This window comes from Pipistrellus hanaki (assembly GCF_964339955.1).
Source record: "Pipistrellus hanaki genome assembly, chromosome: X".
Lineage (NCBI taxonomy): Eukaryota > Metazoa > Chordata > Mammalia > Chiroptera > Vespertilionidae > Pipistrellus > Pipistrellus hanaki.
This window is the reverse complement of record NC_140524.1, coordinates 64,552,072-64,569,474: the sequence shown is the minus strand read 5'-3', so window position 1 is coordinate 64,569,474 and position 17,403 is coordinate 64,552,072. Positions and strand designations below refer to the sequence as shown.

Genomic DNA, 17,403 nt, shown 5'->3' with positions numbered 1-17,403 from the left:
AACCCCATATTATTAAGCACTTACGCTCATTCTCCCTCCACGCAGGCCCTGGCATCCGCATATCTGCTTTCTGTCACTGTGGTTTATCTACTCTAGATATTTCATATAAATGGCTTTTTGCACTTAGCAAAGTATTTTCAGGGTTCATGCACATTTTAGTGTATGTTGTTTTTTTTTGTGGAAAAAATTACACAACGTAAACTTACATTTTTAACCATTTTAAAGTGAACAATTCAGTGGCATTTAGTACAAATTTTGTAGAACCCTCATCACGATATAATTCCAGAACATTTTCATCACTCTAAAAGGAGATCCTATGTCCATTAAGATGTCATATTCCATTTCCCTTTGGCTCCTGAGTCTGGCACACACTAATCTACCTTATATCTATGGATTTTCATACTTTGAATGTTTTATATAAGTGAAATAATACATTATATTGTCCTTTGTAACTTCTTTCACTTAGCGTAAAGGTTCATACATGTTGTATTAGGAATTCCTTGCAAAATCCCTTTGTGCCAGGTCCCATGCCTGCTTCTGTGGGCCACTAGGTAAAGCATATGACTAAGTCACACTGTCTCCAAAGGCCAACCTCTGGAAGCATTATGTGTCCATTCTCATTAGTATCTATTGACAAACTGCCTTTGTAGTCAAGCCTGATGTGACTGCCAGGGTGAATGGGGGAGCTGGGGATGGAGAGGGAAGGGCCTTTCAGTCCTGAACTCATTGCTCATGGTTGGCACAGGAAGAGAGATCCAAGACACATGACATACAATGTGTAACATCACTTTTTATTATGAAAAAGAAAAAGAAAAAACACAACCACAGCGATCATGAATGGGGAGAATAAACAGAACAAATGGCAGTTCAGGTCGTTGGGTAACTTTGGCTTCTTGGTCAGCCAGGCCTCCAGCCCCAGTCTTGGGCGTGGCCTTACGCAGTAGAAAAGAGGAATAATGTGGATGAAGACAAAGTTGACACCAAGAGCTCTTTTTAAGGGATTTGTTTGAAGGCCTCCTCTGGGATCTTGCCCTGGGTCTGGAGAGGAGGAGTCAGGGTGTCAGCTCCCTGAGTTTTAGTCCAGGGCACCAGCTTCCATCTTCTTGGCCTCCCCCAAGGCCCAGAAACATCTGTCTTTAACCCACTTGATACCCAGACCTCACCTTGAGCATAGCAAAGACCTGAGCAGCTTTGATGTAGTTCCACTCATTGTCCTGAAGGCACCTGGAGTGGGAGAAGACCGAGTGATCTCCATCAGTACCACACACAGTACAGACACGCTGACCATGCAGTGCCACCACTAAGCCTATGCCACTAAATCTGTGCTGGGATACATGTACCAGAATGAGCACTATGTTAATGAGGAAGAAAGACCTAGTGAAAACCAGACGTCTGTCACTAGCATTCATTCCCACTAGAATTAAAAACAGAGATGTTCAAAAGATCAAGGGAGCTTAATATATAGAATATTGATAAGAGCCGACGCTGGTTTGGCTCAATGGATAGAGCGTCGGCTTGGGAACTGAAAGGTCCTGGGTTCAATTCCAGTCAAGGGCATGTACCTTGGTTGCGGGCATATCCCCAGTAGGGGGTATGCAAGAGGCAGCTGATCGATGACTCTCTCTCATCGATGTTTCTAACTCTCTCTCTCCCTTCCTCTCTGTACAAAATCAATAAAATATATTTTAAAAAAAGAATATTGATAAGAAAGATGTTCAAGAAAATAACAGCTATAAATTTTAAAATATAAATTTCCAATCATTTTAAATTGGTTTATAATGTACATACTGTAATGTTCATCATTTTAAGGTGAAACATCCACAATTCAGTAATTTTTAGTATATTCATAAAATTTGCAATCATCAGAACTCCGAATCTAACACCAAGGCATTTTTATCGCCGTAAATAAAACTCCTTACCCATTAGGAGTCACTCTCTAGTCCCCCATTACCCCAGACCTTAGTAACCATTAATCTGCTACCTGACTATATGAATTTTCTTATTTGGGTATTTCATGTAAATGGACTTACCGTATATAATACATGGTCTTTTGTGTCTGCCTCTTTCACTTAACATAATAGTATCAAGGTTCACCCATTTTATGACAGGTATCAGAACTTCATTCTATTTTTATTGAATAATATTCCATTGTATAGTTATATCACATTTTATTTATCCTTTACTAAATTGATGGAATTTAGGTGGTTTCCACATTTTGGCTATAAAGAATAATGTTGCTGTGAGCCTAGCTCAGTGGTTGAGTGTTGACTTCTGAACCAGGTCACAGTTGGATTCCCGATCAGGGCACATGCCTGGGTTGTGGGCTCCATCCGTGGTGTGGGGCATGTAGGAGGCAGCCAATCCATGATTCTCTCTCATCATTGATGCTTCTCTCTCTCCCTCTCCCATCCTCTCTGAAATAAATTAAAAAAAAAAAAAAAATATATATATATATATATATATATATATATATATGAAGAATGCTGCTGTGAATATTTGCATACAATTTTTGTGTGAACATATGCTTTAAATTATCTTTATATATATTCATTAGAGGCCCAGTGCATGAAATTCATGCAGAGGTAGGGTCCCTAGGCCTGGCCAGTGATCAGGGCCAGGGCCAATCAGAGCCTTCCAGTTGCTGGCCAGGGCCTCCCTTCCCCAGCTGCCAGATGCCTGCTGGGGCCTTCCTTCATTCCGCACCGCCCCCTGGTGGTCAGTGCCCATCATAGCAAGCGATAGGTCTCCCACTTGAACTATAGTGGGAACAATTTGCATATTAGACTTTTATATATACTGTATACTAGAGGCCCGGTGCATGAAATTGTGCACTGGGGTGGATGTCCCTCAGCTCAGCCTACACCCTCTCTAATCTGGGACATCCCTCTCATAATCTGGGACTGCTGGCTCCCAAATGCTCGTCTGCTTGCCTGATTGCCTCTAACTGCTTCTGCCTGCCATCCTGATCACCCCTTAACCACTCCCCTGCCAGCCTGATTGCCCCCAACTTCCCTCCCCTGCAGGCCCAGTTGCCCCCAACTGCCCTCCCCTAATGGGCTGGTCCCCCCCCCCCAACTTCTCTCTCCTGCAGGCCTGGTCGCCCCCAACTGCCCTCCCCTGCAGACCTGGTCGCCCCCAACTGCCCTCCCCTGATGGCCTGATCACCCACAACTGCCATCCCCTACCGGTTATATTGTGGTGGCCATCTTGTGACCACATGGGGATTGCCATCTTGTGTGAAGGCATGATAGTCAATTTGCATATTGCCTCTCTATTATATAGGATAGATGAGTGGAAGTGCTGAGTCATAGGGTAAATGCATGTTTAACGTTTTAAAAATATATATTTTATTGATTTATTTTTATTTTTATTTTGCAGAGTGGAAGGGAGAAGGATAGAGAGTTAGAAACGTTGATGGGAGAGAAACATCGATCAGCTGCCTCCTGCACACCCCCAACTGGGGATGTGCCCAGAACCAAGGTACATGCCCTTAACTGGAATTGAACTGGGGTCCCTTCAGTGTGAAGGCCAATGCTCTATCCACTGAGCCAAACTGGTTAGGGTCATGTTTAACATTTTGAGGAACTTTCCACACCGTTTTCCTTAGTGGCTACATTTTCCATTCCCACCAACAAAGTATGAGAGTTCCAGTTTTTCCACATTTTTGCCAACATTTATAGCCATCCTAGTATGTGTTAAACTAGAGGCCCAGTGGATGAAAATTCATGCACTGGGGGAAGGGGGGGGGGGTCCCCTCAGCCTGGCCTGCGCCCTCTCACAGTCTAGGAGCCCTCAGAACAGAAGTGGGAGGCGACCTGGCAATCAGGGGAAGACGACACCCCATCATACTTCTTCTGCTGCCACTGCTGTGTGCAAGCCTTGGCCAGTCCTGGTTACCTGAGCCTCAGGCAGCCCTAGATGGCTGGGCAGCTGCCATCTGAGGCTTGCCTGCACCTTGGTCCAGCCCTGGGAAGCTGGGGGTTTTGAGGGGAGGCAGTGCACAGAGTGGCCTGGCGGGGCTGAGGGGACTAGGTGCCATCATCTTGTGGTTCTGGGCACAGCCATCTTTGAAGTGTGGCAGTCAATTAGTATATTCACTCCTTATTGCCTTTGGGTGCCACCATATTTGAGGGTGGGGCAGTCAATTAGTATATTCCCTCCTTATTGTCTGTGGGAACCGCCATCTTTGTGATGGCATGAGGGCCAATTAGCATATTCCCTCTTTATTAGATAGGATAGTACTGCATTATATTTTTGTTTTGCATTTTGCAAATGACTAATGATTTAAGTACCTTTTCATTTGCCTTTTGGTCACCGTTTTGGATAAATGTCTATTGAGATCTTCGTTCATTTTAATTGAGTTATTTGCCTTTTCACTTTTGAATTCTAAGAGGCTTTTTTATTTATATTCTGGATACACATCCCTTATCAGGTATGTGATTTGAAAATATTATCTCTGATTCTGTGTGTTGTCTTTTCATTTTGTTAGTGTCCTTTGATGCAAAAAATTTAAGTTTTGATGAAGTACAATTGATTTAATTTAAATTTTTTTGTTTGTGCTTTTAGCATCACGTCAGAATATGTTGCCTAATTCAAAATAAAAAAAGAACTTAACCCAATATTTTCTTCTAAGATTTTAATAGTGTTAGCTATAACTTTTGATTTGTATTTGTATATGGTGTGAGATATAGGTACAAATTAATCCTTTTGTGAGTGTGTATCTAGTTATCCCTGAATCAGTTGCTAAGAAGACTATTCATTGAATATTTTTGCCACTCTGGTTGAAAATCAATTATCCATAATGGTGAGGTGTGTGTGTGTGTGTGTGTGTGTGCAGATTCTAATTCTATTCCATTGGTCTATATATCTATCCTTAGCCAGTAAGTACCACATGATATTGATTACTGTAGCTTTGTACTATTTTGAAATAGGGAAGTTATGAGTCATCTTTATTCTCTTTGAAGATTATTGTGTCTGTTCTGGGTCTACTGCATTTTCCTATGAATTTTAAATTTAACTTATCAGTTGTGCCAAGAAACCAGCTGGGATTTTGACATAATTGCATTGAATGTGTATATAAATTTGGGGAGTATTGCCCTCTGAATATTAATTCTTCTGATCCAGAAACATGGGATATCTTTCTACTTATTTAGGTCTTTTAAAATTTATTTCAATATTTTCCAAATTTTGTAGGATACATTTTTTGTTAAATTTGTTCTTTAGTATGTTATTTTTATGTTGTTATAAATGAAAATGTTTTCCTTTTTTTACTGTTATTATATTACATAATGTCTCCTTTTTCCTCCCATTGGCCACCTCTAGCCCACCTCAGGTCTTCATCACCCTATTGTCTGTATCCATGGGTAATGCATATATGTATACAAATTCTTTGGTTGATCTCTTCCTACCTACCCACCCTCCTCTGCCTTCCCTCTGGGGTTTGATAGTCTGTTTCATGATTCTCAGTCTCTAGATCTATTTTGTTCTTCGGTTTATTTTTTTCACTAGATTCCACATATAAGTGAGATCATATAATACTTATCTTTCTCTAACTGGGTTATTTTGCTTAGCATAACATTCCTGATCCATCCATGCTGTTGCAAATGGTAAGAGTTCTTTCTTTTCTACAGCAGCCTAGTATTCCATTGTGAAAATGTACCACAACTTTTTTATCCACTCATTTGCTAATGGGCATTTGGGCTGTTTTCAAATCTTACCTATTGTAAATTGTACTGGTATGAACATAGCATGCATATATTCTGATTGGTGTTTCTGATTTCTGAGGATATATTCCTAGAAGTGGATCACTGGGCCAAATGGCAGTTCCATTTTAAATTTTTCGAGGCAAGTCCATACTGTTTCCCACAGTGCCTGCATCAGTCTGCATTCTCTTCACTTGCCAACACTTGTTGTTTGTTGATGATAACCATTCTGACAGGTGTGAGGTGATAGCACATTGTCATTTGCATTTGCATCTGTGATTAGTGACTTAGAATATTTTTTTATATGTCTCTTGGCCTTCTCTCTGTTCAGTTTAGAGAAGTATATCTTTAGGTCCTTTGCCCATTTTTATTTTATTTTTTGAAAATATATTTTATTGATTTTGTACAGAGAGGAAGGGAGAGAGATAGAAAGCTAGAAACATCGATGAGAGAGAGTCATCGATCAGCTGCCTCTTGTACAACCCCCACTGGGGATATGCCTGTAACCAAGGTACATGCCCCCGACCGGAATCGAACCCGGGACCCTTCAGTCCCCAAGCCGACACTCTCTCCATTGAGCCAAACCGGTCTCGGCCCTTTGCCCATTTTTAAATAGGATTGTTTTCTTTTGGTTAAGCTGTATGAGTACTCTATATATTTTGGAGATTAACCCCTTATTGGGTTGTTCATTACTGGTGTATAGAAATATAACTGATTTTTATGTATTGATCTTCTATCCTGAAATCATGTTGAACTTGTTTATTAATTATAAAATTTTAATGGTTTCCTTGGGATTATATACTGTATATACAAGTTCATGTCATCTGAATATATTTTTTAAAATTATTGGGTCGGCAACTAAGTAATTGCGGGTTTCACACACATGGCTTCAGTTGAATTTTTAGGTTTGCAGACGTAGTACAAATGTAAAACACATTTTGTATTTGATAGTTGGCTATTCAGCTGTTAATCAGTAAAAAAAGTTTTTTGATCTGTTTTGTAGTTTTTGTTTGGCATTCGTTGAAAAATGGAAAATCAAAAGGAACATTTTCGTCATATTTTCCTTTTTATTTCCGCAAAGGGAAAAACGCATCGCAAGCTCATAAAAAGTTATGTGCTGTTTATGGTGACGAAGCCTTAAAAGAACGGCAGTGTCAAAATTGGTTTGCCAAATTTCGTTCTGGTGATTTTTCACTCAAAGATGAAAGACGCTCTGGTCGTCCAGTTGAAGTTGATGACGCCCTAATCAAAGCAATAATCAATTCGGACTGTCACAGTACAACACGTGAGATTGCAGAGAAGCTTCATGTATCACATACATGCATTGAAAATCACTTAAAACAACTTGGCTATGTTCAAAAACTCGATACATGGGTTCCTCACGAACTGAAAGAATCACAGTTAACGCAACGCATTAGCAGCTGCGATTTGCTAAAGAAACGTAATGAAAATGATCCATTTTTAAAACGACTGATAACTGGCAATAAAAAATGGGTTGTTTACAACAATATCAAGCGGAAAAGATCGTGGAGCAGGCCAGGTGAACCAACTCAAACAACATCAAAAGCTGATATTCATCAAAAGAAGGTTTTGTTATCAGTTTGGTGGGATTACAAAGGAATTGTCTACTTTGAACTCTTACCACCCAACCGAACGATCAATTCTGATGTCTACATTGAACAACTAACGAAATTAAACAATGCAGTTGAAGAAAAGCGGCCCGAATTGACAAATCGAAAAGGTGTTGTATTCCATCATGACAATGCAAAGCCACACACATCTTTGGTCACTCGGCAAAAATTAACGGAGCTTGGTTGGGATGTTTTGCCACATCCACCATATAGTCCTGACCTTGCACCATCTGATTACTTTTTGTTTCGATCTTTACAAAACTCCTTGAATGGTAAAAATTTCAATAATGATGATGATGTCAAATCGTACCTGATTCAGTTTTTTGCTAATAAAAACCAGAAGTTTTTTGAACGTGGGATTATGATGCTGCCTGAAAGATGGCAAAAGGTCATTGATCAAAATGGGCAATACATTACAGAATAAAGTTATTTAGTTCCATGAAAAAATTGTCTTTGATTTTCTTTAAAAAATCCGCAATTACTTAGCTGCCGACCCAATATTTACATACTAGAGGCCCAGTGCACGAAACCCAGGGTGGGGGCTGTCCCTTAGCCTAGCCTACACCCTCTCACAGTCCAGGAGCCCTTGGGGGATGTCCCTGGGGGAAGCGGGCTTAAGGTGGCAGTCAGACAGAGCAGGGAGAGGCTCCCGCCACCACTGTTGCACTCGCCAGTCATGAGCCTGGCTTCTGGCTGAGTGATGTTCCCCCTGTGAGATCCAGCTGAAACTGGCTCTCCTACATCCCCCGAGGTGTCCTGGATTGTGAGAGGGCACAGGCCAGGCTGAGGGACCCCAGCAGTGCAAGATCGGGGCCAGGAAGAGACATGTGAGGTTGGTCAGCTGGGGAGGGACTGCAGAAGGGCTCCAGGGCATATCTGGACCCTTTTGCTCAGCTGGCCCCTCTCACTCAGCCGGTCCATCTGGCTCATTGGGCTGGACCCCAACAGCAAGCTAACCTATGGATCAGAGCGTCTGCCCCTGGTGGTCAGTGCACTTCATAGCGAGTGCTTGAGCGGCCTTAGTGTATCATTAGCATATTACACTTTGATAGGTTCAACTGCTGGCTGGTCAGCTGGACACTTAGCATATTAGGCTTTTATTATATAGGATATCAGAATAACATTAATATACATATTTTATGAGCTCTTTTTGAAAGCACAATATCCATATAATTATTTTTACAAATTAACTACAAGTTACCATTATTCATTCCTTTGCCCTCCCAGCTCTCTTTCTCCCATAGATTCCCAGCACTCACTTTTGAGACCACTCGAGGCTTATCCCAGAATGGGTGGAGAAAACCTGCACCATTTCTTGCTGTTCCTGGGAGAGGGTAGACAGGGAGCTAAAGGTGGGTGTAGGTACTGGAATGGAGAATGCACTTTGGGTTTCTTCTATCCTGGCGTTCCCCACAGTCATTATATCGTTCACGATGCACATACTGGAAGAAATATAGGCCCTCAGACTCTCAAAAAACGATCCTGCCCCCACTGCCACTCAGAAACCAGTTTCCTTCCATACCCCAACTGTGCCTGCCCCCAGATTCCTTGCCTGGTACCTCTGCCTCTTCTACTAAGCTCACCTTTGAAGAGATTATTATTCTGAGGACCAGTTTCACTCAAATTTTAGGTTTAGTACTAATGCATTTACCCTTTACAGCAGCCCAAGGAATGGATGCTCTAATTCCCATTTTCAGAACGGGACAATGAGTCACTAAGGTTTTATATCTTCACCAAAGTCACTCTAGCTAGCTATTGAGTATTGAGGTCAGGAAAAGACTATGGTATTCTGACTTCAGAGCTCACAGTCTTAACCACTAACCTATACATCTCTTTGGACCTACCTGTTGGCTTTCCACAATACTGAGAAAAGCTCTAGGCTACACCACCATTTTCCTACACCGCTGGAATGGGTGTTCATTCCCATGTTGTACCCACAACACAACACTTACCTGGAGTTGCTGCCAGAAGATAATATGAAGGTCCGGGTGAAGGCATGGACAGACCCTTGAGACTTTTCTTCCACTTCAATAACAACAAAAAAGAAACCCCTCTAACAATTGTATATACTTTTCACACAAGCAGCATTCCCCAATCATGGACTTAACCTGATACTCTTGCAGCACCCTGATGGAAACCAGATCAGGACAGTATTTCACTGTGACTCAGGAGGGAGTTGCAAGGACTGAGAAGACAAAATGGAGATAATCGACTTCCAGTAATAGAACCCCCTAACATGTGTCACATCATCTGAAAAACGCATGTTCACTTGATTCACTTTTTAAAGCATTCCTAGAAAAGGATATTACCAGCCCATTTTGCAAGTGAGAAAATGCAATGGTTTGATATTGGGTCCTATGTCACCGAGTAAAGAACTGAGATGAGCCGGGACCGGTCTGGCTCAGTGGATAGAGCGTCGGCCTTCGGACTGAAAGGTCTCGGGTTTGATTCTGGTCAAGGGCATGTACCTTGGTTGCGGGCACATCCCCAGTCGGGGATGTGCAAGAGGCAGCTGGTCGGTGTTTCTCTCTCATCGACGTTTCTAACTCTCTGTTCCTCTCAATTCCTCTCTGTGTAAAATCAATAAAATATATATTTTTTAAAAACTGAGATGAAATCTATAAAACTCTACAGGTTGAGTGTCTAATATCTGAGCTGTGTTAAGATAAAAAGGCATGGCCGAAACCGGTTTGACTCAGTGGATAGAGCGTCGGCCTGCGGACTGAAAGGTCCCAGGTTCGATTCCAGTCAAGGGCATGTACCTGGGTTGCGGGCACATCCCCAGTAGGGGGTGTGCAAGAGGCAGCTGGTCGATGTTTCTCTCTCATCGACGTTTCTAGCTCTCTATCTCTCTCCCTTCCTTTCTGTGAAAAATCAATAAAATAAATAAATAAATAAATAAATAAATAAATAAATGCATGGATGCATGTCAGAACACAGTAAGTTGGGGGCAAGGTAGGTGTGGGAGAAAGGGAAGGAAAGGGGAGGGAAGGGGAATGGAGCAACCTGGGAAGCAGGGGAAAGTTTGGGAGTAAGTCCAGTTAGGGAAAGGGAATAGTGGGGGATCTGGGGAGTGAACTCTACATACACTCACCTTCCTTAAAAACGCCACTGACAGAAAAACAGAGCATAATTTCCTGAAAGGAGAGAATAGTTATTAGGGCTCTCAGTATCCTTCTAAACCTCATACCCACCTCTGACTTTCTTGGTCTGCAAGAGAGAAAACGGGTGCTCACCGTGTGGGCCCACAGGTCTACCACATAGGAGTTAAGGTCATGCTGAGTTTTGGGAAACACGCAGAGGGAGTTCACAATGTCACGCTTTGTATACTTCAGTAGCTGAACCCGCAGGTCTGTGGGGGAATGAGAAGGGAGGGTTGGGCCCTTGGCTACCAAGATTGCCCCCTTTATACCCCTTTCCCATACTGAGTTCATATCAGACAATTACCAGAATCCTTGACTTTCTTCATATTCCTGTTATCCTTTAAGTACTCGCACCAGCTGCTTCTAGGGGAAAAAGAGAAACAGGAAGTGGTGGTCCAGACAGGGTAGGTGTTTCCAAGAGCTGGTCTATGTCTGCTGGGGCGCAACACGGCCCAGGATCAGAGTCTGAGCTGTGATACTCACAGGGCTGGGTCTTCGGAGTTGAAGGCAACGGTCAGGGAGAAGCAGGCCTCCTCGTGGTAAGCGCTGAGGAGACGTTCTCGGTCTTCAGAATCATAAATCAAGTAATATCTGGGGGGGGGGGGGAGGGGACAGGCTCTCTCTCAGATTTGGGCCCACCAAGGGGCCTTGAAAGCTTCTCTTAACCCATGAGCAGACCTGTGTTATGTAGCCTTTCCTGTCCTAGTTCTCCTTCGCTGCATGATCCCAGGGGTACTTACTGAAGCAGGAATTGAAAGACTAGATTCTTTAGGGTCTCAGGTCCTTTAAAGCTTTCCTGGAATCAAAAAACAACTTCAAAATATGTAGGTAGACAAAGCATCCCTTGTTACACCCCAATCGTGCTTGATCTGCACTCACCTTACAGGGTTTTATTATGTCCATGTCAATTACAGTTGGTGGAGGTAAATCCTGGCCATCCTGAAGAAGGGAGGAATAAATTAGCAGTATAGGGAGGTGGTCCTGGGTGATCAAGGGAAAGGATGGACCCAGGAGATGGCGAAGATCAGAGGTCAAGGGTGAAAAAACCTGGAAATTCCATGGGCAAGATTCCAGTGGGCATCTGCATCATGAGGTTCTGGCAGTCTCTACTGTTTTATTCAGTGTGTGTGTGTGTGTGTGTGTGTGTGTGTGTGTGTGTTTCTCCCTCTTTCACTTTTCCTCCCTCATGCCCTCATTCCCTCTCTCCATGGCTCTCTTTCTTCCTCTCTCTGTGTATAAACAGTTTTGCAGAGATATTCATGTATTTTTTCAGAAGTCCACATTCCCCTAAATGGATGAGAGTTTGATGCAAACATGTAATCCAGGCAAGACATAAAGGGCTTGAGGGCAGGTGTGGAGGTTGCCAATGCAAATAAGAGATGATGAATGTAGGCACTTACCAAGCGTAACAACTTGGGGAAATACTTTCTGATGGCACTGTCCAAATGCAAAAAGAAAGAAGTGGTTGATAGTTTGGGTTGCATGCTTCCATTTACTTAAAACACTGATGGCATGAACAGAGACAGGAGTTCTGCCCACCCAGAATCCACTTTGCCCTCCTCAGCCTCACATTTCAAGGCTTCTGGGTCCACTTCTCTGCTGAGCACTGACCATCTGCCATATGAAATCTCTGAAATATAGTCTCCTCACCTCTCTCCACACCTTCACATTCATATTACCTCCCTTCCTTCCTGCATCCCTCACCTTTTCCTCCCTCCCTCCCTCTCCCTCTCTATTCTCCTGGTTACCTCCTGCCTAGAGGGCCCTGCCTCCTTCCTCAGTGCCACAGACCACAGCATTTTGATCCCAGACTCCAGAGCTCCTTCTCCCTCCCTGCCTCCCTTTCCTTCTTCCAGGCCACCACTGATGGCTCCAAAGAGAAGAGGGAATGGGGTGGGGGCCCAGGGCTCTGCCACCTCAGTGAGGATCCAGCATCCTGCCATGAACAGGACATGCGCCATGGATAGCCCAGGACCCTAGGCCAAGGAGAGTGATGGAGGGAGGGATTAGGAGACAGGGAGTGAAAGGGAGAAGGATGAAGACAGAAAGAGAGTGAAAATAGTAGCAGAGATTGGGAAGACATCAAAATATAGAGTCAAAGGAAAAGGAAAAAGAAAGAAAAAAGTAAAGGGAGGGGAAGGAACCTCTGCCCTGACAGTGGGGGTTGGGTCAGAGAAGAAGAAAAGAGAAAAGGGACATGGCTCTCCTGCAGCAGCCCTTTCCTTCATCTGCCTCTGGGAGGAATGGAAAACATGCACCTGTTGGCCTGAGGGCCACAGGATGCTGGTTGAGCTTTTGTCACCTATGAGAGATTAACATGAACTGGGCATGGGAAACACAGCAGCCATGGGATCAGGAGACCTTCCCAGAAGGGTCAGGCCCCAGCTGAACTTGGGATTGGGGGTCTGTGGCCCTCTTGTGATCACCACCTTCTCTCCTCACGGCCCCTGTGCACCTACCTGTACCTGTCTTAGTTTGTTCCCATGCCTAAGGAATCCTGTTCATATCATATTAGCCAGGGCTCCTCTGAATGTTCAGACAGGAAGTGTGGGGAAAGGGGTCGTATTCCTGAGATAACTTTCTGTCTTCTCAACCCTCTCTGCCCTCAGCTTTCCACTGCTTCCTCAAGAGGTCCTCTGCTAATTTCTGGCTCTTTATCTAGGGAACTCTGGATTCTCCAAAGGAGAGCCCAACTCCTGGCATTGAACCAGAGGAATGGATGCCATGACAGCAGCCCTCTAGGGGCATTGGCAACAGCATGGGGTGGGAAAGTCCTCATGTCAGTGTAGGATTGTAAAAGGTTCTTCTCAGAATAGGATAGGGATACTCTGTATCATCTAAGAAGCAAGAAGCCCTGTCTGAGCATGAGGCCCTGGACTAGAAGATCCTTTTTAATGCAAGGAACCAGCATCTGTCTCAAGGCTAAACACCCCTGGTTCTTGTGGGGGAGAGTCCTGTTTCCTGGAGCACACTCTTGGGAGGGCATGTTAGAGAATGGTGGGTGCAGGGAAGTAGAAAACAAACTCCACATGAAGTGATCAGGTCAGAGAAAGGAAAGGAGACTTCTAAGCTCAGGTGAGAGACACATACAATGAGAAACAAGAGGGCAGGGCGAGTGGTCCTCCCAGAGGACTAGAGGTTCTCTGTCCTGCAGAGGGATGGAGTCAGGAATAATTTGGTTCTTAGCGGGTGGAGGAAAGATCTCTCCCAAAAAGAGTTACAGTGGTTTCACCAACCTTATATAAGTGGGCTGGTTTGGGAAGGTATTGCACAAGGGGTTCCCTTTCAGCCACAGCTCTTCCAGCTCCAGCCCTTTTATCTTGTCCAACTCGCAGGCTGACTTTAGCTGAAAAATATGGGGGAAAGTGGAAAAGAAATATCAGGAAAAGAGGTACATCTGGGCTCCTGCACCCACAACCCCCCTCTCTCCCACTGGTACTTTTGCATCTCTCCTGTCATCATTCTGATGACCACTACCATCCACTCTCAACTCAACTTTGACCTGGCTCCCTCTTCTCACCTGATTTTTGGAAAGGTTCAGGATCTTGATTGTGGGTGCCATCTGCATAATCTCAGACAGACCATCCAGCTGGCACAGTTTGTTCTTACACAAATTCAGGGACAACAGCTTTAGAGAAGAAGAGTCAGAGTGATCCTTACTATCTAGGACCTGAGAGACAAATCTGTCCTATGTCCCATCGGTCCCACCCCCTACTGTAACACCAGCACTGGGTCTAAGGCCTCACCTCAGGGAAATTCTCTTTGATGATCTGCAGGGTGGCAGCCATGCAGTTTCTTCGATTTAGGATTATAATAATATCATGGCCCAGTAAGTCTTCAGGGAACCAAGAGTAGGGAATGAGAAGATTGAGATGGTTCCAGGACCAGCACCTCCCTCATTACCATTTCTAGGTCTTCCTCTCAGTCAGATTCTTTTGTCTTCACCTTCCCTACAGTTACTACTATTAGGTGTACCTGGGTCAAAGCGGAGCTTGTGAAGGTCAAGAGCTTTCTGAGAAACATCATATCGTTTGCTTATGGTCAGCTATAGAGGGAGATGAAGAGAGCTGCTCTGAGGTTATTGTGATAAATTGGGGACTGAAGGAGGAACACGTGTTTCTGAGTGTGGGCATATAACATGCCTTATGTCTACATCACCTTTAGTTGCTCCATTTTTTCTGGCTCCAACTTATTGCATGCAGAGTAGGGTACAGCAGAAGTATTAACAAAGATAAATATCTGCAGGAAGAAGAAGTAGGATAAACACCCGAAACTCTAATACCAAAGAAGGTTAGTAGCCTCTGGCCTGTGTTCAGAAAATATCTTCAACATATACCTTTTGGTTCTCCTCATCACAAATCTTGCCGTTTATGTCCTTCAATGCAGAGGCAGCTCTAGCATCCTGGACAAAGAACTGGGCCAGGTGTTTAACATAGTGGAACTACATAGATTAAAAGCAACAGCAATAATGTAAGTGGCCTCTGGCCCTAGCTGAGCCATATCTATCCCCTTCCCTGAGCCTCTTCATCTGGCTTCAACATCCCTCTTACATCCACTGGAGTGAAGGGGACACTGCAGTGGCTCTGGATTGAATTCATTAGCCATGTCCTGTCGTACTTTATCCCATAAGGGACCTAAGGATGAGACAAAGGGAAGGGTTGGTGAGAAAATGTGGAAATAAGGCTAGAGAATAGCCCAACACAGTGTTTTATTCTGACCTCCTACCAAACTTTAAAAGACTCTAAAGTAGGGACCATTAACGTGGTGTGTTTTTTTCCAGATGGATTTTCTAATTATCCTTTTTCTCTATTTCAATATTTACCTTCCAAATAATCAAATTTAGATGCTTAAAATGACCTTCCTTTAATAAGGTTCCAAGGAAGATCCTACCTATTAAAGACCCTACCTGTCCCTCTGATAAAAATACCCCCCCCCCACCACCACACACACACAAACAAAACAAAACAAAAAATTTTAGAGAATCAAATGGAGACATCTAGTGAGAAGTTGCTCCATCTCCTTGGCAGTAGTTTCTACCTTTCCTTGTAGTCGACCTTCCTTCAGTCACTCTGTTCCCTTTTTACTGCTTCTCTGAACCTGACCTTTGGATAATCAAAGATGTTAATTCCTCCTGAACTTAACAAAGTTCCTAGTGTCTTTATATGAGATCAACACAACTCCCCTGGATCTGCCTTTCTTATACATTTCCTACATTTTATCAGGATACTCACTGTGATCTTGAACCAGTCCCCCAGGGTTCCATCTTGTGTGTTTTCCATTTGTCTTTCTGGAGTTCTTTCTTGGTATGCTTTAATCCACTTCAAACCAATATTTTTAGGGTGGAAGCTAGAGAGGGTTCAGTGGGGAAGTGTATAGAAGTAAGTGCTCAGATATATATAGAAATGCTAAAAAGCTTCCTATATATGCTCACCTTAATTATAACAGGTCTACAAATGATATTGTTCAACCATTATTCCAGTTCTATCACTCTTCACTTTTACAGCAAGAAAAGAAAAAGAAGACAGAGAAACCAATATGGCAGCATAGGTAAACAACTGAACTTGCTGCCTTGCACAACCACTTCAAAACTACAACTAAAAGACAAAAAAGATATCATCCAGAACCATGGGAAGGCTGACTGAGTGGCAATTATACTGAAGAAAAGAGAAAAGCACACTGAGACTCGAAGGAAGTGCAAAGGTACAGAAGTGAAGTGGGGAGGTACAGAGGTGTGCGTGGAAAAGAGCTGGCAACTGAGTATGCTGTTGTCTTTTTCAATCAGGCGGGGAGACACAAGCTCCTGGTTGCTCTGAACTACAGTTCTGGGTGAGACTCTGGGGACCCAGACTCATACAGGGAGAAACTGGACTGTCTGGCATTGGGCCGGAACACGAGGGTGGCTTTCTCTGAGGTGCTTGCAGTGATCATTGTTCCTGCATGGTGCTCTGGGACCTCATCGGGGCAAGGCTGATAGCCAGCCATTGCTGTTTGCTCCACCCTGGTGATTCCAAGACCCCATCCCACCCAATTTACAAACCCACCCTAGCTGTGCGCAGAGGCTTTTGCATATGAATGGCCTGGCAATTTGCAATCTAAAACCTAACCTACTGCAGCTGGGTCAGAGAACCTCAGAGCCCCCAAAAGAAGGCTCAGAGCTGGACAACAGCTTGCATTGCTTCACAGCTGGGCACCTTCAAACCCCAAACAAAGAGGAGGAATCTGAAGATCTCTCTGTATACCTCCTGTTGGGTGCCCTCAGGCAGAGGATAAATTTGTACCTCCTTGGAGATCCAAGAGCCAGTGTACCCAGTGGTCAAAGTGAGACCACCCAGATTACAACTCTTCACATCCATAAGAGACACACTCAGGGGGCAGACTCAGTGAGTGTCAAAGTCCCACTAAAGCAAGTCTTGCCCCATAAGGGTGTCTCCAGCAAAGAAGTTATACCATAGTAGACACAACTGGTCCTCACAGCTAATTGGCCTGGAGGTCAATTCCTTCCAGTGATACCAACAACAATCAAGGCGTAACTACAATAAGACTTTGCACACAGCCCACAAAGGGCTGCACCAAGAGTGTCAACCTCAGGTCATTGGGGAGGCTGAGCTCTATACGACACCTAGCCCACAAAACCATTCTATTAACACAGAGAAGCAGACAAAATGTGGAGACAAAGAAACAGGTCACAAATGACAGAAATGGAGGAAAACAAACTATTGGATATAAAGTTCAAAACCATAGTTATAAGGTTACTCAAGAATCTTCTAGAAACCTCCGAGAAATTTAGTGAGACCCTCAAGGATATGAAAAAGGGCCAACTAGAAATAAGCATACACTGACTGAAATAAATAATGATATAGAGAGATCCAAAAGCAGACTAGAGAATCCCAAGAATCAGGTCAAAGATTTGAAATACGAAACAGCAAA

General features: G+C 43.7%; 1 protein-coding gene across 1 annotated transcript; it reads right to left on the bottom strand.

Annotated features, from left to right (window-relative positions):
- Positions 1 to 10,413: 10,413 nt before the first annotated feature.
- LOC311614832 (nuclear RNA export factor 2-like) lies at positions 10,414 to 15,755 on the bottom strand (the record flags this gene model as incomplete). The annotated part of the gene is made up of 15 exons (XM_084869957.1): positions 10,414 to 10,470; positions 10,570 to 10,685; positions 10,781 to 10,839; positions 10,960 to 11,067; positions 11,217 to 11,272; positions 11,356 to 11,415; positions 11,877 to 11,913; positions 13,713 to 13,843; positions 13,997 to 14,104; positions 14,223 to 14,311; positions 14,452 to 14,521; positions 14,635 to 14,715; positions 14,813 to 14,917; positions 15,027 to 15,110; positions 15,708 to 15,755. The coding sequence occupies 15 exons, from the start codon at positions 15,753 to 15,755 to the stop codon at positions 10,414 to 10,416; spliced, it is 1,209 nt and encodes a 402-aa protein (XP_084726083.1).
- Between the last annotated feature and the right edge of the window lie 1,648 nt (positions 15,756 to 17,403).